Source organism: Haemaphysalis longicornis, unplaced genomic scaffold (genome assembly GCF_048455015.1).
Source record: "Haemaphysalis longicornis isolate Haplotype H1 unplaced genomic scaffold, Haemaphysalis longicornis Haplotype H1 scaffold_13, whole genome shotgun sequence".
Taxonomy (NCBI): Eukaryota; Metazoa; Arthropoda; class Arachnida; order Ixodida; family Ixodidae; genus Haemaphysalis; species Haemaphysalis longicornis.
The window spans coordinates 12,502,759-12,526,992 of NW_027526233.1; the positions used below are offsets into that span (position 1 = coordinate 12,502,759).

Consider the following 24,234-nt stretch of genomic DNA (forward strand, 5'->3'; position numbering starts at 1 on the left):
GGGACCTTCGTTTCAGCCGCCACCGCCGCTGGTGTCGGGGGCACCAGAAGTGGCACGGGCGGTGCGGTAGCGGTGGGAGCCGGTGCGGGGCTTGTGGTGTCCATCCCCTTGGCACCCTCCAACACACTGGAGGATGGGGAGGCAGGGACGGGAGCGGCACCGGTCCCGACAGAAGAGGTTGGCACCACAATCGCTGCTGGCTCAGCAACCGGTGTGGTGCCAGGCTGGGCGAGCCCGCAGGCTTATGGAGCTGTTGCCTACCTGCGAAGCCAAAGGGGTGGTGAAACGACTGTGACGCTTGTCATGGCGAAGTCACGTGTTGCTCCTTTGAAGGCGCTGTCGCTGCCGCGACTGGAGCTTCTGGGTGTGCTGCTGGGCGCCCGAATTTGCGACTACCTGAAGCGGGTGCTGGCTTTGTCCCTGAGCCGATTGAATTTGTGGACAGACTCCATGATCGCATTCCATTGGATAACAGGGTCGGCTAGTCGCTGGAAGCCCTTTGTGGCAAACCGCGTCATGGAGATTCAAGAGAAAACAGCACCCAGTGACTGGAGACATTGCCCGGGCAATGAAAACCCAGCTGACACGCTAGCTCGAGGAGTTGCTCCGGACAAGCTAAAAGATTGCGAAAGTTGGTGGACGGGACCGACGTGGCTGGCACAGCCTTCCTCCTCTTGCCCCAGACACCCACGGGTTCGCCCACTCAGGTTCCCGAAGAGGAGAGGAGATCAGCGGCGTTGACAGTGAGCCATGCCAAGACAGTTGCGACTCACCAGCTGGTACCAATAGACAGGTATAGCAGTTTGAGTCGCCTGCTGCGGGTCACAGCTTGGCTGCGGCGTTTCGTCAACAACTGCAACCCAAATGCTGAAAAGAGGAGGGGCCCGCTTAACGCAAAAGAACTGAGAGAGTCCCGGCTCCTACTACTCTGCCAAGTTCAAGAAGAGGCGTTTGGAAGCATGATTGGCCGGCTCGAGCACGAGGAAACTTCCGATCAAGCCTCCGCCCTGCGAAATGTGGAGGTGTTCAGGGATGATGACGGGGTGCTGCAACTCAAGGGACGTCTGCAGCACTCCGAACTTCCATACTAGACAGCGCATCCGGTCGTACTGCCTGCGGCACACCACTTCGTGGAATTGCTGATAGGCAGCACACATCAAACCGCTCCACGCGGGATGCCAGGACGTCTTGACACAGTTGCGAGAGGCATACTGGATCATTCGGGCCCGCCAAGCCGTAAAGAAGGTCCTGGGCCACTGCATTGCCTGCCGAAGAATGCACAGCAGACGGGCGACCGAGCCGACTGCCCCACTGCCATGAGACCGTGTGTCGGAGGCGGCTCCATTCGAGGTCACGGGGCTCTACTTCGCCGGGTCTGTCCTGACTAAAGGCGACGGCAAGGCGCAGAAGTCCTACATCGTACTGCTGACCTGTGCTGTAACAAGGGCTGTGCATTTGGAGGTGGTGAGTGACATGACGACGGGAAGCTTCCTTCTGGCCTTTCGTCGCTTTGTGGCACGGCGGGGGCTTTGCCGCACCGTCTATTCTGACAACGCTAAGCCGTTTCGGCGAGCTTCTGGGGAGCTAACCAGACTGTGGAAAGCCGCGCAAAAAGAGGAAACAGTAAACTACATGACACACCAAGGCATTGAGTGGAAATACATCGTAGAGAGGGCAGCCTGGTGGGGTGGGTTTTGGGAGCGGATGGTCCGTACTGTAAAAACGGCATGGAAGAAAGTGCTGGGGTGCAGCTATATCACTTTTGAAGAATTAAGCACCATCCTGGCGGATATAGAAGCAGTGATAAATTCAAGACCGCTCACTAGTGTTTCCTCGGAGGCGAGCGAGCCGGAACCGCTCACGCCGGCACATTTCCTTGTTGGACGACGCCTCACTTCTCTCCCAACACGCGGCGAGGATCCATCGACAGCCTCAGGCAGCGAGCTCACCCGCAGGTGGAGACACCGCGAGTGGCTGTCGACGCTTTTGTGGAAAAGGTGGCGCCGGGAATACGTTTGCGCGCTAAAATCGTATCACCATTCCTCTCCGACCGCTTCAAGCAGCCTACGCATGGACGAACTGGTGTTGCTACACGACGATTTTCAGCCCCGGCAGACCTGGAAGACGGGTCGGATTGTTCAATTTTTCCCCGGTCGGGACGGTCACACGCGTTCCTGACTTGTTCGACTTCCTGGAGGAACCACCATCAGGCGTCCGATCCAGCTATTGTATCAGCTGGAGTCATAAAGAAATGAGCTGCGCCCATTTGGGCGGGGAGAATGTTAAAGATTCCTCGAGAGCAGTTTGGCTTCCCCCCAAAGCAGACACCAGACGACCGACGCAAACCGCACCGGAACGGCAAAATAACAGCAGAACAGCTGCCCCAACAGGACATGCCGGCAGCATTCCAGATGAAGAGGGAAAGGAAGATGCCCGGGCCGGAGCGCGACTGCGGCGTGTAACTGCGGGAAGGCGTCTGGTATGCAGACGTAGAGGAGGGGGGCGGTGGCGTGTCTGGACGGGAGCGGGGTGCGGACGCGGCAGTGAAGCATGGACCCTCGCTGAGTGCAGACCGTGTGTAGCCGAAGATAATAAATCTCGTTTTGTTTTAAGTCGCCAACGTTATCGAAAGATCCCTTTATTCTTTAAGGCCAAAGAGATCTGGGAGCAGTTTTTCATGCAAAATTTCGATTTTGGAGCAGAAGAACCTCTGTTTCGAGCAGTTCACAAGATTTACACATCATCTTAGGAACTTAAAAATCAAAGCCGTAGCAATCTGTGGGAGAAGAAACTTTTTGAATCCGTTTCAAATACTCATAACAGTGGAGGAGGAGGAAGTGGTTGTTGGGGGTGGGGGGAAGAGGAGACAGGGGCCAATAACTGTCTGGCGTTACGCCGACACCTCAACCGGCCGAACGGAAGCGAGGAAGGGGACAGTAAAAAAAGTGGAGAAGGAGGAATGGAGGAAGAGAAGGAGTGTATATATGGTGAATTGTAGAAGAGCAGGATTGAAGATTGTAAATGGAGGGGGAGCTGGAGCGTGTGACATCCCCCCCCCCCACCTGCGTAGAACTGGCACACCCAACGAGCGCCGAGCCCGGCAGCCAGGGGGAAACATGCAGCACACCACACCCAGCCCGAGGCACACCGCCACGACCCCAGAAGGGCGCCAGGCAGAAATACAAAACCAGGTAACCAGGGCAAACGGAGCGCAAAATGTGTAGAACACTATGAAGGCGAGCGGGCGGTCCCTGTGGCTGCTATGAATGCGAGCAGAGCATAGAGTTGGTATAGCTAATAAACAGAATTCAGAATACACGGTCAATTAAGCTAGGGTACACTAGGTTCTACGGTCAAGGTGGTGAATAAGCTAAGGCTCTACGGCTTGCAGACATCGGGTAGAAGATTGATTATACTAGGAGTACACTGGGTTATTAGACATGGGGTTGACGGAAGAGAGCTAGAAAGCAAAAATCACCCAATAAAAAAACACTTAACGAACAGACATACATGGAGACAACAGATATGGAGGCAATAAAACTGGGAGCACACCGAATTACAAATCATGGTGGTGGCAGGCAGGGTAATAATTAAATTGGGGGATATATGATTATTATAATATGAGGAGTAACAGTGCACAGTGTAGGAAAATAAAAGTGGAAACAGTAGCGAGAATGGTGCTTGAGTTGCATGAGATTACTTTGGAGGGATAATGGGATAATGTTACTGTGGTACAAGTAGATAAGGGGAGTGGTACAAGTAAAAGCGTAAATGGGGGTACAGAGGGCTGCTACATTGGTTACGTTGGTTAAGTAGCATGGAGGGTATGCCAGTGGGCAGAGATAAAAAAATAGTACTGTGTGTGACAAGTAGTGTGTACACTGGTTACTTGAGTTCATTTGAGTGTTGGGGGCTGGGTGCACAAGCGTTCAGCTGAGAGAAGAGTTTGTGCCAGCTGGTTTACGACCGAGGCGGGATGGAGGTGCTGGATGGGGCGGTGGTGGAGGACCCCAAGAGAGGGGTGCAGCCAGAAATAATTTTTAGAGGGGGGGGGGTATGGCACCGGTAAAAGAAAACTAAGAGAGCCTGTCCCAAACATTGTCTCAGCATTTTTATTTTCATCCTTGTCATTTTTATTTCTGTTTTTACGTAACAATATATCAATTAGGCATGTAAATATGGACGAAAACGATTGAAAGGAGGAGATGCGGTGATTAGAAATTTGGGTAGGGGGTGTTCTGAACAGATGCTCCCCCTCCCTTCGACAATTCCCCTGCCCCACGGTAAAAGTGTTGATCGTGTCATAGTGTAATCACGGTGATCATGTTGATTGATCATCCTATAATGTCACACATCCTGCCCTTGCAGCTACAGTCGCCAACATACTCATTCAATGCCCTCCTTTTATGTCCCACTTTTATGCTTATGCACGTAATATTCCAAAACAATTTGCTCTTGCAGCCAGGAGTCACCCAGCGTTTTGCGAGTCTGGCTTTTTCGCATAGCTTGTGTGTCATGCAGAAAGCGAACATTAAAAATGGCCTTCACGAGGAAATTTAACGTACAAGTCATGCAGCGAAGCCACCGTTTCGCATTTCCAGCAAGGTTTTGTCAAAAGTATGAATGGGGAGGGAAGGTTCTCGGAGAGCACCGAGGAGAGCTTCGCGGACCCCTGAAATGCCCTGGCAGACCACGGACCCCCATTTTAGAACCACTGCACTTCAGAAAGGACTTTTAACAGACTACCACAACATACGAAGGTCCGTTCTTGCAAATTGCATAGGTGGTATTGAGTCTGTATGCATAGACAGCACAAAATGTCGAAAAAGCTTTTATACTGGAAAACACTACAATCACTTATTTGAATGCTGCCATTATTATTTGTGTAATACCTGATCGAGACACGGCAAACGTACAAAGCGACGTGGCAGTCGTTGCCCCATTTCAAACCCCGAAGCACAAGCTCACCTTGATCATAATTTAAGTATCGTTGCTCTCTTTAGCCACGTCAATTTTGGTATTCCATTTCACTTCATGAACAAGACTCATGCAACCAGCCCTACCATCAGGTGAAAATGACCCAACGCACCTCGCAAAGATGCAGTGTGCGCTGCAACCTGATGGACCTTTTTCCAGTACCAGTGCCCTTTGCGGCCGCCACAGCGAAGCTAAACTGGCAGCAAGGCATGACCCCAAAAATGTTTGGTGTAACCGAGTTGACACTGCCGCGATAACGAGCGCAAGCTGTCGCTCCTGCGTGAGCGTGACGTCACTCGCCCAGCCTACATAAACCCTTCGTTATCGGCAATAAAACGTTGTTCGACCCATGCCGTCAGCCCATTCACATGGTGGCAGCGGAAAACAGCCAGCATGACGACACCGCTTGCGTTGCCGACACCGCCTGCACTGCCGACAACGCTCCTGCCGCCTCCGAAGCCCCTCGACACATCGCGAGACGCTTGGCTTGGGTGGAAGACCTGGAAAAGTGAGTTTCAACTGTTTTCCACGGCTACTCAGCTGAACAAGCAACCGAAAGAAGTGCAGGCGGCGACGCTTTTAGTGACCATTGGAGAAGAGGCTAGAAAAGCGTACGCTTCGTTCATGTTTGAGCCAGGAGAGGACACAAGTGATGTAAACCTTATAATTCAAAAATTTGAAGACTTCACAAGCCCGCGAAGAACCTCACTTACCATGAGTTTTGCTTCGGCTCCCGAGACCAAAAAGAGGACGAAAGTTTCAATGACTGGCTTGTCGAATTGCGAACGCTAGCCAAACACTGCGACTTTGGAGACTTAGAAGAGCGCATGCTTCGTAGCCGCATCATACTCGGCATTATGGACAAGAGCCTGCAAAAGAAGTTAATTTCGGAAAACCCATCTTACCAAAGAGTAGTCGAAATGTGTCGCATCCAAGAGCAAGGCGAGGAGCAGTTTCGGCAGATACGTGGCACCATTAAAGGCGCTGAAACTGCAGCCGTAAATGCGTTGAACAGAGTTTCAAAGCCATGTAGCAAATGCGGCTACAAAATTCATCGTAGCGGTCGCTGTCCAGCGATAGGAAAAGCATGCAAGAAATGCGGAGGATTGAATCATTTCGCCCAAGCGTGCGCGCAGTCATCCTTCTTGCGCAGCGAAGATTCAAGGCGCAAGGAAATAAGAGAGCTGCATGTTGACGAAAGGTCAGATTTTTTTCTGGACGCTTTAACCGTGAGCGCACTCGCCAGCGACCAGTGGACCGCGACAGTTTGCGTTGAAGGCCGTCCGATGGTCTGCAAACTTGATACAGGGGCAAACTGTTGTGTGATTTCAAAGCAAGATGTGTTGTCGCTTCCGAGAAAGACGCATCAAGCCTGCCGAGCTACGTTAACGAGTTTTTTCGGGCACAAAACGACTGCGCAGTTTAAAGTGAAGTTGTCGCTATCCGTGAACGATAAACAGCATGATGAAACCTTCTTCGTCATTGAGCAAAACGTGCCGGTGACACTCAGCGGAGCAGCAGCAGAAAGCCTTGGCTTAATTTATCGCATCGATAGCGTCGAGACACAACAACTGTACCCAGCGGCGCAGCCCTTCGCCGATGTTTTCACAGGATTGGGACAGCTAAAAAATTTTTAGTACGACATGAAGCTCAAGCCGGGCGCCGCCGGTGTCGTTGTGCCAGCCAGAAGGGTTCCGGTCGCCATTGAAGAAAAAGTAAAGGCCGAACTTCAACGCATGGAGGAGCAAAACGTCATAACCAAGGTAACCGAACCAACTGAATGGTCCAGCTATATGGTCGCCGTAGTTAAAGGTGATAACGTACGAATTTGTCTCGACCCAACAGAGCTTAACAAGGTTATGCTGCGTGAACACTACCCTATGCCTGTTCTAGAAGAGGTCGCGCAACGACTATCTGGAGCCAAATATTTTTCTGCCTTGGACGCAGCATCCGGGTTCTGGCAAATAAAACTTTCTGACAGCAGCTCTAAATTGTGCACAATGAGCACGCCTTACGGGCGCTATCGGTTTCTCCGCATGCCTTTTGGAATTGCTTCTGCCCCGGAAATATTTCAAGGAGACCATACTGGGCGTATCGAGAAGAGATGCATGCACAAGATGGCCTCGTCTTTCGCAGCAACAAGGTAACCGTACCAAGCGCTAAGAGAGCAGAAATCCTTCGTCTTCTTCATTTGGCCCACTCAGGGGCGGAAAAGATGAAAATTCGGGCAAGGAGTGTCCTGTTTTGGCCATCAATGTCCAGCGACATTGACCAGGTTGCAGCATCATGCAAAGTTTGCCAGGCTCACCAAAAGCAAAACACGAAGATGCCTCTACTGCCTCATGATGTCCCCACTCTGCCATGGGAGATAGTTGGCATGGACTTATTCCATCACGGTGGTAAAGAGTTTGCCATAATTGTAGACTTCTACTCCTTTTATTTTGAAATACAGGAGTTTCACTACACAACAGCCCGGCACTTGAAGGAGTGGTGCGCGAAAGTTTTCTCTGTCCATGGCTTACCAGTGAAGCTGTGTAGTGACAACGGGCCCCCCTTTTGTAGCTACGAGTTCCGTCAATTTCTGCATGAACTAGGAGTCACCCACGTGACGTCAAGCCCTTATCATCCTCGTGCAAATGGCATGGCCGAAAGGGCAGTTCAAGAAGCGAAAACGCTACTAAAGAAGTGTTCCTATAATAGCCCCGACTTCTATTTAGCTGTGCTTGAGTTGCGCAATACTCCACGTGATGCTATTTTGAAGTCACCTGTGCAGAGGCTGATGGGTCGACAAACGAGAACGCTGCTACCAGTTCCCTCCTGCCACCTGAAGCCGTCACCATTGCCAAGCCGGGAGGTGCACACCCGTCTCCAGGATATTCGCCACAAACAGAGGGTCTACTACAATCGAGGAGCTAGGGACCTGCGCACCCTCTCACCCGGTCAGAGGGCCTCGGTGTACGACACGCATACACGGACGTGGTCCCCGGTCGTTGTGCTGGGATCAGCAGGAGCTCCCCGCTCTGTGCTAGTGAAAACAGAAGACGGCCGAGAAATGCGACGCACACGGGAACATCTCCGGGAGGTTCCAGAACTACCGTGTCCCGACACTACCCCAACACCTTCCTCAGGCTTGCCAGACTCCGGTCCCGTTCCAGAGCCGCCACTACCACGGAGAAGCTCTCGGGAACGTCGCGAGCCTCGTCGGTACCCCCTGCCGGAGCGATCTTGATTTCACCAAGGAAAGGAAGATGTAACCGAGTTGACACTGCCGCGATAACGAGCGCAAGCTGTCGCTCCTGCGTGAGCGTGACGTCACTCGCCCAGCCTACATAAACCCTTCGTTATCGGCAATAAAACGTTGTTCGACCCATGCCGTCAGCCCATTTGGCTTTCGGGGAACCCGCAACCACCCGTCACCTGTGCCTTTCACATTAATGTCACAGTAGCAGGTACACGCTCGTGTGACTTACATGTAGTGGCCGAAGAACCCCTTTTTCTTGACTTCTTTTCTACATTTTCGCTGCTCCCTCACTGGTAGCCAAGTGCTCACAGCGTGGTCAGCCTGAAACATTTTTGCTCCTTTCCTTTGAAATACTTTTTTGTGTGCACGTATGAACGCCTCGCAAACTGCCTGAAAAGAGGAAATAAAAATGCGCAGCCCTTGCAGGCATACCCGCCCCCCGAAGCAGCAAGCTGAGAGGGTGCCATTCATTATGTTTATTTAGCCCGACACTACTGCCAAGGATGGCGGACTGGCAGCCCGCACGTGCGCAGATCCCTAATGGAAAATGGTGCATTTTGAAGTGTGGATCAGTGGATTCTCGAAGCTTGCGAGCATGCTGCTGAACATGGCAATAACTGAACGTCTTATAACACCGCCGGGCCCAAGGGTTCACTTCACCAACTCTGATTGCAGACACATGCACCGCATTTCACACTCAAATACAAGGCATGGCGAAGTCGGCTCCACGTTGTTTTTAATGGACTCCTTTCGAGCCGTGCAACTTCCCGTAATCTGGCAAATGTTCTCAATGTTATCCCTGCTTTAGCGTCGCTGTTGAGGATATTCAGCTCAACGGATAACCTGAACCAGCGAAAAAACCGGCAAGGCAAACTGAATGCTCCAAGTACTCAGCCGCAGCTTCACCAACCAGCCACACTTTTTGTTGCAATAGCAATGCCCAATCAGGAAGGCCATTCCCGCGAACGCAGCCGCAGAGCAAATCACGCTGTAGAAGCTAAGTCTGCTTCGTTTCAGTTTTTTTTTGTTTGTGCATTCGTTAGCGAGCGACAATAATAGCGGTGACTGGAAGGCACAAGACGGGTGTTCAGCTGACATAACAATAGCAAGATGATCACCTCATCCCTGCAAAAATCAGTACCACTTGGGCTGGTTGGAAAGCCATGTTGTCAACACCACCTTTTTTCCCACCGAACCTGACAAAAATGTTGAAATCCTTGCCTCTCAAGCCGTTTTGGCACAGTTTAACACAATTTTCATGCTTTTGCAGCAGCCTGGCGCCACAAAACTTAGTTGTATCAAAACAGCCCGATATGCGCCGCTGTCTCACCCGTCTTGTGTATATATCTTGAACTGGGGAACATTTCTTGAGGTTTCCGAAAAGGTGAACTCTTTTGCGTGATCCTCCTAAAAAGAAGGTTGTGCTGATTGAACGAAATACACCTCCAGCAGTTTTATTTAGTATAAAGGTGCTCGTATTAGAATTAATGCATGAATGAAAGCTTCTTTCTATATATCTTTTGCCGGGATAGGTCGACTCTGTTCAGGGAACCTCTGGGTTGCCTGTCATGGCTTCCTAGGTGGCGGCATGTGGACTAGGTTGAGTCTTTGTCGGGGGCTTGTTGATGTCATTTGCGGTGGCATTCAAGGTTTTGCTTGACAAAAGTGGGGAGGGCAGTTTGGTCTTCATGTGATGAGAGTCCCACAATGGTTTCTTGCCCCGGTGGCTTGTTGCACTTGCCGAATATGTGACGCTAGTCCAGCACTCCCAGGAATTTCGAGCACTGTGGGAGTGGTCTTCCTTGGTAAAGGGCCATTCATGCCGGGGTTAGGAGGGTACCCATTTGCACCCTAAGACCTGTTCTTCTTTGGTTAAGCGAGTGCGTGGTTTGGGGGTAAGCTTTCGGGTTGTGTCGTAGATCTTTCAGTGTGATGGGCTCTGGTGGGATGCGATCTCTCTGGGGCTGGATGTGGTTGCAGGGAGCCCGAAATGCGGTTTCGCGGGCAAGTCGGTTAACTCTTCGTTACCCTGCATCCCAACATGACCAGGTACCCACTATACTCGGTTAACACTTAAGAACAGCACCGGAAGTTGCTCTTGCGCCTCATCACCGCAACCGGCTGTTCCTCCGCTCGGCACAAAGAGTGCGTTACTGCGAATATTTTTGGAAGCACAAAATAAAAGAACCCACCAAAACAAAACAAGTAAACTTAATGTTCTCTGGATTTTAAAATTTCAATGTGAGATACATTACCACAACTAGAGTGCCTGGAATATTTCTCCTCGTGTCATGAGCAGGCGCCTTCCCCATTGGCGACTGGGAAATTGATTTGGATTCAGTGTTAGGGGGCGCTACTTGCAACTGGCGCGTCAGTTTGCGTGCCGGCCGGGCCTTGTGTCGGGTGGCGACTTGTCTGTGTGGAGAAGCATTTTCTCACTACGTTTCGAATATGTGCCGTGAATTCTCGTGCAGCGATTGTGTGTGACTATGCCTGAAAAAAAAGGAAGAACGTGCTTTGTGCCTTTGTGCAAAGGCGGGTACAAGTCTTTCAAGGAGAAGGTGTCTCTGTTCAGGGCTCCGGCAGACCCTGTTCGTCTTCAAAAATGGGCGCGAAGCATCAAAAGAGGTGACAAAGTTCTAGACGAAACTTGTGTAGTGTGTTCACGTCATTTTGATGATCGCTACATCCAAAGAACTTTCAAGCATGTCATCAACGGCGAGGACGTCGAATTCGACCGTGAACGACCATCGCTGACGCCGGACGCCGTTCCTACCATTTTCCCGGATGGCCCCGCTTACCTGACTAAACCAGTGCCTCGAAAAAGAAAAGAGAGGAATATTGCTGACTGCACAGCTCCGCCTGCTAAGCGTAAAGTGCCGAATGAACCCACGATTTCCCAGGCCTGTGACGACGCTGCCGCTGGCGAGGAAACAACACAGGCGCCGCACCCATTTCACAGCATAACGCCACCGTCAGCATTTTGCAGCAAAATTTGCTTGCCCAGTAACCCAGAAGCATTGTGCTTCGCATGGCACTACAATACAGTGCCGGGTGACGTGTGCGTATTGAAACACGTAGTGTTTTCGTCAAGCAAGGAAGTAGGTGCTGCAGATGGGTACCTTTGCAGTACCTACTGCCGTGGCATAAATGTGGAAGAGCACTATGTCAGCACCGAAACTGACGCACTCTCTTCACGGAAAAGGGCCGACAATCTGCTTCTTTGTTGCGGCTGCGAAATTCAGCCTACCACTGGCACTAAGTGCGTCCGTTTCGGAAGCAAATGTTTTTCACCCAAGTGCTTGGTTACTACTCAGGATGGGAAAGCTTGCTTGAGGTGCAAGTACCTGAGGAGACTGATTCAACATCAGCGGAACAGACTGAAGAAGAAAAGCAGAGGCACATTCAAGCAGCGCATTTCTAGGAAGTATGTGCAGTTGTTCCGGGCCAAGAAGAAGCTGGCTAAGGCGCAAAGGACCATTGAAGAGCTACGGGCAGTCAATGATGGAATTGCCAGGGCTGCTTTAGACAAAAAGTTGAGTGGTCTGCCAGTGAAGCAACGTACTGCTGTCAAAACCTGCTTTCAGGCAGCCACTCGGAAGTCGACCAGAGGCATGTCGTATGACAAACTGTGGATATTGGAGTGCATTCTTATGCAAATGAAGAGTCCACAGCTTTACGAGCATGTTCGCAGGCACGAAATAATGGCTCTGCCAAGCAAGTCTTGCTTAGACAAGCATATGAAAGGCTTTAAGAGCGCATTTGGATTTAACTCCAAAGTCCTTTCAGCACTACAGGAGAAGACCAAGGAAATGGACGAGTTTAGCCATCATGGTGGACTTGTATTTGACGAACTCAAACTTTCAGAGAACATTAACGTCAAGGCACCTGGGGAGCTGACGGGATTTGTGGACTTAGGACCATTTACGGATGACAGAAATAAGACGGAGGCCAGTGACCACGGGTTTGTGGTTATGTTTCAGCCATTCCAAGGTATGTGCATTTGAAACACAGCCGTATTGTGGATGAGTGTTTACATGTACTTAAATTTATCAGCAGCATTTGGTACTATTACTCGATTGCCTCTTTGACCTGATTTCATCTGGGGGGCTACTCATGCATTGTGGGATTCAATATCTTTGCAGGAAAATGGACTCAGACCCTTGGCGTCTTTGCCTCAAAAGGCAATGTAAAAGCCTCGGTCCTGTCTAAAATTCTTCTGGAAGCCACAATCATCGCAGAAAACGCTGGACTATTTGTTGATTATTGGACAAGCGATGGTGCCCCCTGGAACCGGGCTCTCTGGAAGCTGTTTGGAATCAAAGGTGTGATATTTGTACTTTTAATTTTTGAAATAATTATATGAGCTGTTAGGCAACCAGGTGTTTTTTTTCTATTTTTGCAGCTACCTCCAAGGGAATCACCTGCAAAGTTCCACATCTGGTCGAGTCAGGGAGGAACGTGCACTTCATATCAGACTTTCCTCATCTGATAAAGTGCATCCGAAATGCATTTGTGTCGACAGGCCTGCATATCCCAGATGGTCACGTCCATTTTGATGTTGTCAGAGGCATGGAAAAAGGACAGCGAGTCACTGACACTAAAAGTGATGCCGCACATCACGCAGTCACACGTGCAGCCAACAGCATTTGAGAAAATGAGGGTAAACCTCGCATTTCAGCTTTTTAGTGAGGAAGTTTTGAAAGGGATTTTTCTTTTCAAGGACCACCTAGTTAAGACAATTAAGATAACACCGTCTACGGAGAAGTTTATTCAAAAGATGGAAAGACTGATTTTTATAAAACGGCGCAAATCCCTTCGAAAGGCCTTAAATGTGATTCAGCAGGTGCAAAGTTTCTGGAAGACTTTCTCCCCTTTCTGCGAGAGTGGGAAGAGCATGCTGCCAAGCACGGTGGGGGGTTTTTAAGCGAGAGTACTGCTCTAGGGCTCCGGGTGACTATTCAGAGCACACTGTCACTCCTCAGCTACGTTACTAGCACACTGAAGTACACATATGATATGTGCTAACTGCAAACCTAAGCCAGGACAAGATGAAAAATGTGTTTGGTGTCGTCCGGCAGGCCTTTGGTAGCAATGATCACCCCTCCCCTGAGCAATTTTTGGTCGTCATCAATAACATGGCATTTTACAGCCTCGCCAGACCCCCTAAAGGAGGTAACTCTCCTCCTGAAGTGGTGACTGCTCTTTTAGAGCCTTGTGATGGCCCGAACAAAAGGGAGCTCGTGTAACAGCCCTTGTTGATAGCCTTCTGGATGAAGGAAACCTGCCGCATGCTGAAGAGGTGCTGGAAAGGCATGCCTACCTGCTTGAATATGATGGCATGGTAGAAAAAAAGAGCGATAGCCGGCTAATTTTCTATACAGCTGGCTATGTTGTGTGCAAATCTCTGAAAAAATTTCCATGCCCTGATTGTGCATCTTGTCTCTGCATTATGCCTCTGCAAGCAGAATCGAACTGCAATTCCACGCTGACGAATCAGTTCAACCATGGGGGCCTGCTCTCCCCATCAGACACTCTTGAAAAGCTCATCACAAAGGTTTAAAATGCTTTCACTGTGTTTTTCAGCCGGAACAAGCTTCATGCCGAAAGCTTGGTTAGCTTCTTACTTTTTCTTCAGGGTCATGAACTTGAAAAAGTTGGCTGCATTGAGCACAGACGTAAGCTCACTACAGCGATTATCAAGTTTTACACACTCACCAGACTGCACTTCTTCACGAAAGCAACAAATAAGAGCCTGTCCTCTAAGCGGGAGAAGCAAAAGCTCTTAAAGATGCGGCGGTGTCAGTAAGGTGTTCAGTTCTGTTCATGTAAAAAATGTAAATAAGTTCCTGGTACAGTGGCTTTTGTAATAAAGAAATCTAACATTGTGAATATGACATCTGTTAGGAGTTCGGAGCTGCCAAAGTGAAAAATGTAACTAAATTCTTGACACTGACTTCTGCAATAAATGTTGATATTGTAAATTGACATTTTGTCATGGTTTGTTTTTCCTTAGTGCTGGTAACTCATTTGCAGGGGGTCCTGTTCGCCAGTGGTTTCGTCTGGTGCACTGTCATTGCTTTGGCATTACCTATTTTTATGATTACTTCGAGGAGTGCAGGGCCAATCGGAGAGATAATGACCCTTGCACATGGGTGCCTGCAGGCCTGCCACCGAGTGCAGGGAAAGCAAGTGTCCATAATACCTGTGTATATAAAAATTGCCAGAAGAGGGTTTGTACTGCAGTGCCTGCGATTCTGCACATGACAACGAAGTCGCGACAGCAGCTTAAGGGAGGGAATGGTGGTCGCGGATGAGGAGAGAAATACGTGATTTTTTTGTGTTGAACAGTCTGGGAGCCCCCCGTGGCCACCCCTTAATTACCGCAATTTCAAAAGTAACATTGGTAGCGCGCGAGCGGCCAATCTATGAAGAGGCGGCACAGCAGGCGGACACAAAAGCTTATCAAGGCAGAGAGCTCGCATACATTTCGTTCAAATTCACATGCTTAATTTACAGTCTGCATGGAAAACGCAGGATAACAAGGCAATCGCGTGCTAAGCCCTGAAACCACCGCTGCAATTTCACCGCAAAGCGTCTGCTCCGGCTTGCTGCCTCCCCAGCTTGCCGAAAAAGCAGCGCGCCAGAGAGCGGTACTGCCACCTGGCGGCTGTATCGCATACCATTTCCCCTCAGCCGGCCCGTTCACGACACTAGGAGAAATATTCTAGGCACTCTACCACAACTAACATGCATCAAAACGTAAAAATATCATAAAAAATTGCCATTTCCAGTCAAAACCCAGTGCAAAAATGACAAAACAGAACCTTATTAAGAAAAAAATAACAAAGTTCAGTTTACTTTTTATGGCTTATGTGTTCTATTTTACCCACGTATGCATTATTCACCAGCTTAGAAATTACGAAGTATTAGTGTATAGTGGCCTTTTTGCTCCGCGCATTGTATTTTTGTCCCCACATTTTACACCATCTCATTTTCCAACATGGACGTCTCGTACGATGTCGATTTTTTGGTGGAGCATGACTACACACTGCCACCTGCAGCCACATTTGTTACTGTTTCTTCAACTCCAGATTCTTCGTCGCGTTTGCGGTCTGGGGCGAGTTCACCTCCCCCAAAGAGCTTATCAACACCGAAGCATCTGTACAGGAAGAACTGCAGTGGCATTGTTTTTGTCTCCACGTTCAGCAGACAGTTTTGAACATCTACATGAAGCTCCGAGAGGAGCACCCGCACGTTGGCGTAAAAGAAACTTGCTGCACGACAAGTGACTACACCGGTGTCAGTTTCCAGAAGATTTTGGACATCAAATCGAAAGCGAAGGCGACGGGCGGGAAGCTGACAACACCTTCACGGAAAAGGCACCGAAGCGAGAACCACAGACGCCGCACTGCGATGTACGATGGCTTCACTTTGTGCGCGCTGAGAAACGTGCACGATCTCTTCCGGCACAATGAGCCTCCTACTGCACAGAAGATTGCGGAAGAATTTCGGAGGAGTGAGCATCTCCCCAGCCTTCGACCGTGGACCATCCGCCGCCTCCTGAGTGACATCGGCTTTGTCTTCGAGAAACGCGAATGAAACTCGATGATCGAGCGTCAGGACGTGCTGATTTGGTGGCAGAGGTACCTTTGTCAGATCGCTGAGTACAGGCAGCAGCACCGCAAGGTGTTCTACAGAGACGAAACTTGGGTAAACGCTGGCCACACTGTGACGAAGGCTTCGACAGACGAGACAGTGGAAACGCCTGAGGACGCTTTCCAGCGTGGTTTGACAACTGGGCTCAAACAGACATCCAGAAGGGGAGCGCAGCTGATAGTCACCCACATCGGCAACGAGGACGGCTTTGTTGACAGCTGTCTGTCCGTCTTCCAAGGAACGAAGTCGGGATACTATCAGGACGAAATGGACGGCGACCATTTTGAGGCTTGGTTTGATTCTGTTCTCAATAAGCTGCCCCAGGGTAGTGTTGTCGTCACGGACAATGCGTCCTACCACTCCAGGCACATGGAGACTGTCCCGACCATGTCCTCACGCAAGCCTGACATAATAGCCTGGCTGACATCAAAAGGTATCCCGTGTGGTGCAACGATGACAAAGAAGCAGCTTCTTGAACTGGTGGCTCCGGTGAAAGGCCAGTTTGTGAAGTTCAGAGTTGATGTCGCTGCAGAAAAGGCTGGGTGCGTCGTTCTGAAGTTGCCACCATACCACTGCGAGTTTAACCACATCGAGCTGATCTGGGCGCAGATGAAAGGTGAAGTTCCTAGGCTGAACACTGACTTCAAGATTGACAGTGTGCAGAAGCTCCTCATCACAGCAGCTGAGAATGTTACTCCAAACAACTGGGCCAAGGCTGTCGAGCACGTCATTGGCATTGAGGACAAATGCTGAGAGGCACGTGGCTTCAGCGACCATGTGGAGCCAATCATCATCAGCCTCGGGGAGGAAGACAGCGACAGCTGTGGGAGTGCAAATGATGACCTCTCCGGCATCGAGCAAATGGAGTGAGGCTTACCATGCTGCAGTATTCAGCTCCGAAACTCCAAACGGCTCTTTTAAGAGCCCACCAAATGTTGAATAGCGGTCTGACCTACAGCGAGGTTGCAACCTGTGTATCCTCCCACTGTTTGCTTTATGCAGACAGAATTCAACTTTTTTTCTGGAATACCAAGGTTGTTTACATGGCTGGTCAACAATGTAGGGCTGAGCAACATGAAACATAAAACTAATGGGGATGGTTACACAATCTTGCATTATTGGAAAGACAATCTTGTATTATTGAGGCGACGCTCTGTAACTTTATGCTCGGCTGCCTCCCGCCTACCTATCTTTGTGGCCTCACTCTCAATTCTTGCCTTAAAATATTTTAATGTGGCCACGTCAGCAGTGTTGGTTTCAAGGTTTCCAATGGTTTTGTTTACCTTTGTGAACAGCATCAGGTTTCGTTGTTTGTGAACAGCATCAGGATTCGTTATCCGGCGATTGCTGGTTTTTCTTTCCACACGAGCCAAGCTGATTAATATGGAGAAAGACACTAGTCCATGGTCAGAAAAGACGTGCGACACCGTATCTAACCACCCACTGCAAGAAGTCCCTGGTAACGCAGAAGTGGTTCAGGTGAGCTTGAGACGTGCCATGCCGCCATGTGTTGCGGGGTGGCACCCCACTGACGGCCCGGGTCCACATGGATTCTATCACTGTCCCACAAAACGAACATTAATGTACAAGTTGAGAGTGTCTGGCTCTGCTCTCCCTTGTCACTGACACGTTACGCAGTTAATATCCCCTCATAAAGAAGAAATACATTTCCCGGTACATTACGCGGTACTGTTTGTGGGGAAGCAAACAGGTCAGTACGAGCTTGCGCCTTGTCGGGGGAATGCCAGCAAAGGAAACAGAAAAACTTCCCGCTCATTTTTGCATCGACCAGGGAGAAACCACCATCTGCCCAAGCTCGCAGTCAACAATTTTAAGGAAGACTCTTTTTCTAGTAAGAATGGCTGTTCTGCCCGCACGACTACATTTAGCAGGCTAACTTACTGTCCAACCAACAAATTTTTTGACGTTGCTACCATGTATACCTCCCTTTCCAGAATAGACTCTTCTACCCTTGGAACGAATGCCAATATGTTGCACAAATGCACAAGGTACGCTGAATGCCACCAGGGCAAGGCTGTCTCATTATGTTATCGGACTGCCTGAAGCTTTCAGCGACAAGCTTCAACGAGGGGACTGTGCCTCGCCGCAAAACAGAAAAATTTTTTAAATGGCTGCTATGATAACTAGCTGCTGTACAAAATGTGCTCATGTCGTTTTGTTCTCTTTGCGTCTACTTTCCGGCGTTGTGCCTGATGAGTAGGAACCTTCTGCGCATAAGCTTGAAATTGTCTTGCAGCATTACGTGACCTGCAACCATATTTCTCGTTGTTTGGTGATTTTATTTCATTTGAAACTGCTGGCAATGAAGAGTTGCCGAGGTGCTGAGGCAAAAAACGACTTCTATAACTATCTCACTAAGCCCCTTTGAACCGGCAGCATTTAGAAGTAAGGTATAAGAGAAATCACTGCAGTGTTCTAAGTGGCATCATATGCTACTTATGTGCTTGAATGGACTTCTCATGGCAGTGCCACGTATGGGATGTCTTGTTCTTTCACTGAGGATGTGTACATTTCCCTCTCACTACTGGTGTGCTTGCATGTGATTTCAAGTCAAAGCTCGCAGTGTAATTCAATGTATGTATTATGTAATTAAAAAAATTGCAATTGACGATGCAGTTGCAATTTTGCAACACATCCCTGGCTTGGTGTCGTGTTGAATGGTATAAAAAAAGCAGCCGTTGCGAGTTTTGTGCATTTAGAGTACACTGCTTATAATGAATGCATATATAATAATGATGATGATGATGGTTGGATGTTTATGGAACAAGGCCAACTAGAGTGCACGTATAATAATCTCAGGCTCATTGCAAGACACGATAAAATGTGACTGTTATATTACGGGCATGGGAAGGTAATTGAATGCAACTGTGTTTTCATTAAATGCATCTTTGTTTTGATGTGATAAAGACTGAGTGTCAAGTTTGTCGAAAGTGCCTCACGTATATAAATCAGCAGCTGAACAGAAGTGTAAGCAGCTGTTTCAACATCCGGGCTGTAAAGCATACTTCAGAGAGAAATGTGAGATATGGACGTTCTTAGCAGTGCGTTATTGTGATGTGGAGGAAACATTGATCAAAACTGCTTACGGGCACTCTGAATGTCTTCATACACCTGTGGTAGTGCCCTAGTGGTAAATGCAGATGGAAGGCCAGCAGGGAATCACCTATCGCACTCTGCATTCTGGTGTTCAGTGAAGCTCTGTCAAAACCCCACAACACGTTTGTCAAAACCCCACAACACGTTTTAGCCCAATTTATTTTGGTTGGGGGGGGGAGGAGCCTGCTAATGTTTTTAGGTTCTAATAACCTTTTCAAATTTGTAAATTGGTACCTCCAACTCGTATCTATGAGTATGTCTGCCAGTGAGACTGTCTGAATCATGCCCTTGTTTTGGCACTTGAATTTGCATGGAAGACACTACAACTTTCCGTTCATAAATACATTTCAGCGCAAACGGGAATAAAAACAAATGCTGTTTAAATGTGGTGGTTCTCTAGCCAATTATAAGTGTGAATATTTCACTCCCACATATAATTAACTCTTTCCTTACCGTGCCTATTCAATTTCGATCAATTTGATCGATGGATTCAAGTTGAAAATCCTGCGCCCCAACGCGCTCCATGGACGTGAGGTGCCATCTAAAATGAAGCTCAGGAAGCACACAACCCGTGTCAGTTTCGGTTTTGGTTTCCGGAGACCAGGTGATTTTTTACCTTGCTGGGAAGATAAGTGAGCGCCTAGCGATAGCGGCAGCCATGGCGTCGTCGTCGGGCGCCGGGTCTGAAAGGAGTCGTCAAGTTTGTCGCGATTCTAGCGTTGCTACAGTCAATTTTTCTGATGAAAGTGGTAGCAGGGGCCCTGAAGAAGATTCCCTATCATCAGAGTTTAGCACCGACAGCAATGAAGCCCTCAATCAACCTGGAACATCTTCTTCAGCTCTACGGTGAGTTTTTTTTCGGGATTTATCGCGTTTTGGAGCGCCTGCGAGGGGACCGAGCGTGTTGTCACTGTTATTATCTCTATCCGCAGGGTCTCTACGTCCTATGGGCGTATCCGAATGGACATGGTCAGTCCTGTCCTGAACCTCATCAAGGTTCTCGACAGGTATGTGGCCGTCTTGCGCGTGTCAGGTGCGTCTTGCTTAGGACAGGGTGTTTAGCTCATGTCTGGTAGCGAGCCGTCATGGCTAGCTACAACGTGCGGCTGCGGCCGTATACTCTCTACGCGCGGCTCCCTCGAGGAGTCACAAACGTGGAGCTAGTGAAGGTGCTCGTTCAGCGCTTCAGCAAGAATGAGCTCAGTGGCGTCCAGGATTTTTCGAGCAGCCGGTTCGAGTGGTGTTTAAGACGAAGCAGGCAGTCGAGCGGTTTTTAACTGATCCCGTCGTGGAAGTTCGTCAGGAGAAGTTCAGGTTTGAGTATCGAGGTCGAAGGTGGTGCGCGTCTTCCAGTATCCACTGGAAGAGCCAGATGAGGAACTGAGGAAAATCCTGAGCGAGAACGGCCAGGTACACGGGACGCAGCGCGAGACCATCCCGGGTTCCGCCGACTTCGTCTCGGGGACTCGGCGAATCCGAATGGACATGGTCAGTCCTGTCCCGAACCTCATCAAGGTTCTCGACAGGTATGTGGCCGTCTTGCGCGTGTCAGGCGCGTCTTGCTTAGGACAGGGTGTTTAGCTCATGTCTGGTAGCGAGCCGTCATGGCTAGCTACAACGTGCGGCTGCAGCCGTATACTCTCTACACGCGGCTCCCTCGAAGAGTCACAAACGTGGAGCTACTGAAGGTGCTCGTTGAGCGCTTCAGCAAGAATGAGCTCAGTGGCGTCCAGGATTTTTCGGGCAGCCGGTTCGAGGTGGTGTTTAAGACGAAGCAGGCGGTCGAGCGGTTTTTAACTGATTCCGTCGTGGAAGTTCGTCAGGAGAAGTTGAGGTTTGAGTATCGAGGTCGAAGGTGGTGCGCGTCTTCCAGTATCCACTGGAAGAGCCAGACGAGGAACTGAGGAAGATCCTGAGCGAGAACGGCCAGTTACACGGGACGCAGCGCGAGACCATCCCGGGTTCCGCGGACTTTGTCTCGGGGACTCGGCGAATCCGAGTGGACATGGTCAGTCCTGTCCCGAACCTCATCAACGTTCTCGACAGGTATATGGCCGTCTTGCACGTGTCAGGCGCGTCTTCCTTAGGACAGGGTGTTTAGCTCATGTCTGGTAGCGAGCCGTCATGGCTAGCTACAACGTGCGGCTGCGGCCTTATACTCTCTACGCGTGGCTCCCTCGAGGAGTCACAAACGTGGAGCTAGTGAAGGTGCTCGTTCAGCGCTTCAGCATGAATGAGCTCAGTGGCGCCCATGATTTTTAGGGCAGCCGGTTCGAGGTGGTGTTTAAGACGAAGCAGGCAGTCGAGCGGTTTTTAACTGATCCCGTCGTGGAAGTTCGTCAGGAGAAGTTCAGGTTTGAGTATCGAGGTCGAAGGTGGTGCGCGTCTTCCAGTATCCACTGGAAGAGCCAGACCAGGAACTGACGAAAATCCTGAGCGAGAACGGCCAGGTAGATGGGACGCAGCGCGAGACCATCCCGGGTTCCGCGGACTTCGTCTCGGGGACTCGGCGAATCCGAATGGACATGGTCAGTCCTGTCCCGAACCTAATCAAGGTTCTCGACAGGTATATGGCCATCTTGCGCATGTCAGGCGCGTCTTGTTTAGGACAGGGTGTTTAGCTCATGTCTGGTAGCGAGCCGTCATGGCTAGCTACAACGTGCGGCTGCGGCCGTATACTCTCTACGCGCGGCTCCCTCGAGGAGTAACAAACGTGGAGCTAGTGAAGGTGCTCGTTCAGCGCTTCAGCAAGAATGAGCTCAGTAGCGTCCAGGATTTTTCGGGCAGCCGGTTCGAGGTGGTGTTTAAGACTAAGCAGGCAGTCGAGCGGTTTCTAACTGATCCCGTCGTGGAAGTTCGTCAGGAGAAGTTCAGGTTTGAGTATCGAGGTCGAAGGTGGGGCGCGTCTTCCAGTATCCACTGGAAGAGCCAGACGAGGAACTGAGGAAAATCCTGAGCGAGAACGGCCAGGTACGCGGGACGCAGCGCGAGACCATCCCGGGTTCCGCTGACTTCGTCTCGGGGACTCGGCGAATCCGAATGGACATGGTCAGTCCTGTCCCGAACCTCATCAAGGTTCTCGACAGGTATGCGACCGTCTTGCGCGTGTCAGGCGCGTCTTGCTTAGGACAGGGTGTTTAGCTCATGTTTGGTAGCGAGCCGTCATGGCTAGCTACAATGTGCGGCTGCGGCCGTATACGTTCTACGCGCGGCTCCCTCCAGGAGTCACAAACGTGGAGCTAGTAAAGGTGCTCGTTCAGCGCTTCAGCAAGAATGAGCTCAGTGGTGTCCAGGATTTTTCGGGCGGCCGGTTCGAGCTGGTGTTTAAGACGAAGCAGGCGGTCGAGCGGTTTTTAACTGATCCTGTCGTGGAAGTTCGTGAGGAGAAGTTCAGGTTTGAGTATCGAGGTCGAAGGTGGTGCGCGTCTTCCAGTATCGACTGGAAGAGCCAGACGAGGAACTGAGGAAAATCCTGAGCGAAAACGGCCAGGTACACGGGACGCAGCGCGCGACCATCCAGGGTTTCGCTGACTTCGTTTCAGAGACTCAGCGAATAAGAATGGACATGGTCAGGCCTGTCCCGAACCTCATCAAGGTTCTCGACAGGTACGTGGCCCGCTTTGAGTACGGCCGGGTCGTGCATCAATGCGTCCGCTGCGGTGGCACTGGCCACTATGTAGCCTTATGCACCACCCCCAAGTGCTCGAGGTGCGACCAGTATGGGCACGAAACGTGCGAGGCACCATGCGCACTGTGCCAGGGCGATCACGCGCGATCGCAGTATTGCGTGAAGTCCTTAGCGGCCGCGGTTGCAGGGAGGAAACCCGCCAGCGCCGACGCGACTGAGAACGAGGGCCAGGAAAGCACAGCGCGCGCCGCCAGCGGTCCCGTCGCCACGAGCGACGCGGTAAACAGCAGCGCAGACGGCGCAGAGAAAGAGGAGACTAGCAGCGTAGAGGGCGCTAGTATTGAGGCGCAAAAGAGCGAAGAACGCGCCGCGCCAGCCGCCGATGCTCTCGAGCAGACGCTGCGGCCCAAGCAGGTGCTGGCGGAGACTCCCGCGGTCGCCGCCCCAGCGGCAGCGCCATCTCTTGCCGCCGCGCATCCCCCTGCGGTAGAAGGCGAGGCGGTGGTGCCGCACGCCAGCAGCCCCAAACAAAAAAGGGAGTGTCTAACGTTCCGTCTCATTAAAGTTCCGTCGAGACGGTAAAATAGTGGCCAAGATGATCGCTTTACTAAATCGACGTCAAAAAGTCGCAGGCGGGCCATGCATAGTCCGCACATGTTCGGCCCTTTCGTCACCGCGCGTGATGGAGGTCGGCTCCAAGTTCGCGACTTTTGACGAGTTGGAAGATGCCGTGAAGGAGTACAGCAAGCAAAGTTACATGCAGTACTACAAGCGGGAGTGTTGCATGGTGACGGCGGCAAAACAGAAAGGCATCAGGTGGCACGTCAATGAAAACATCTCGGTCTACCAAGTACACTATCACTGTATTAAAGGTGGCCGCACGTTTAAAAGTCGCAGCAAGGGTGACAGGACCGCAAGGCAAGTGTCATGATTATCCTCTTTGACTTTAATTGAGTCTTCTGAAGATTATATTGAAAGTTGTTATTTTTTTTTCAGCACCTTCGTTGATGGTTGCCCAGCGCATTTCAAATGTTGCGTATCTTCTGACGGCGAGCATCTAGAGGTCATGTCCAGCATCACAGAACACAATCACGCGGTGTCACAGGTCTGTTTCATGAACTGACCGCTTATAGTGTGCTTGATGTCTGTCTCAAATAGCAAGTTGTGTATCTCGACCTCCTACAGACCCCTCAAACGCTTGTATTTTCAGGCTACCTACGAACATCTGCTCCACCAGCGTGCACTGCCCGACGAACTAAAGGCCGGTGTTCGAGGCCTGTTAAAATTGCAGGCGAACAAAAAGCTGATCCAGAAAAAAATACAAGAAGAAACTGGCAAAGTCGTTCTGCTAAAAGATTTAAGCAATGTTGCAAGCTCCATGAAGCAGGGCACAAAAAATGATCTTCAACGAACGATGGAGGCTCTTCAAAAAGATTACGGTATGGTTCATATATACTTAACAGCATGAAATATTCATGGCTTGCACTAACATGGCTAGGACTCCTTGTTTATGTATTTTTTACCTGAGCCATAACATGCAGATACGTACTTGGTCATCAATGCTTTGTTTATTCATGTGCTTGCTTTGTGATTGCATGCAGGTTCTGACTGC

At 50.2% G+C, this 24,234-nt stretch overlaps 1 protein-coding gene across 1 annotated transcript; it reads left to right on the forward strand.

The window, feature by feature from the left end:
* Nucleotides 1-8,558: 8,558 nt before the first annotated feature.
* LOC144164246 (uncharacterized) lies at nucleotides 8,559-12,450 on the forward strand. Its single transcript, XM_077694760.1, has one exon. The coding sequence runs from the start codon at nucleotides 10,708-10,710 to the stop codon at nucleotides 12,223-12,225; it is 1,518 nt and encodes a 505-aa protein (XP_077550886.1). The 5' UTR covers nucleotides 8,559-10,707; the 3' UTR covers nucleotides 12,226-12,450.
* Nucleotides 12,451-24,234: the final 11,784 nt, after the last annotated feature.

Bases quoted from the DNA above. Each gene is read 5' to 3' on its own strand.
- LOC144164246 (XM_077694760.1), top strand. From the start codon at position 10,708: ATGCCTGAAAAAAAAGGAAGAACGTGCTTTGTGCCTTTGTGCAAAGGC.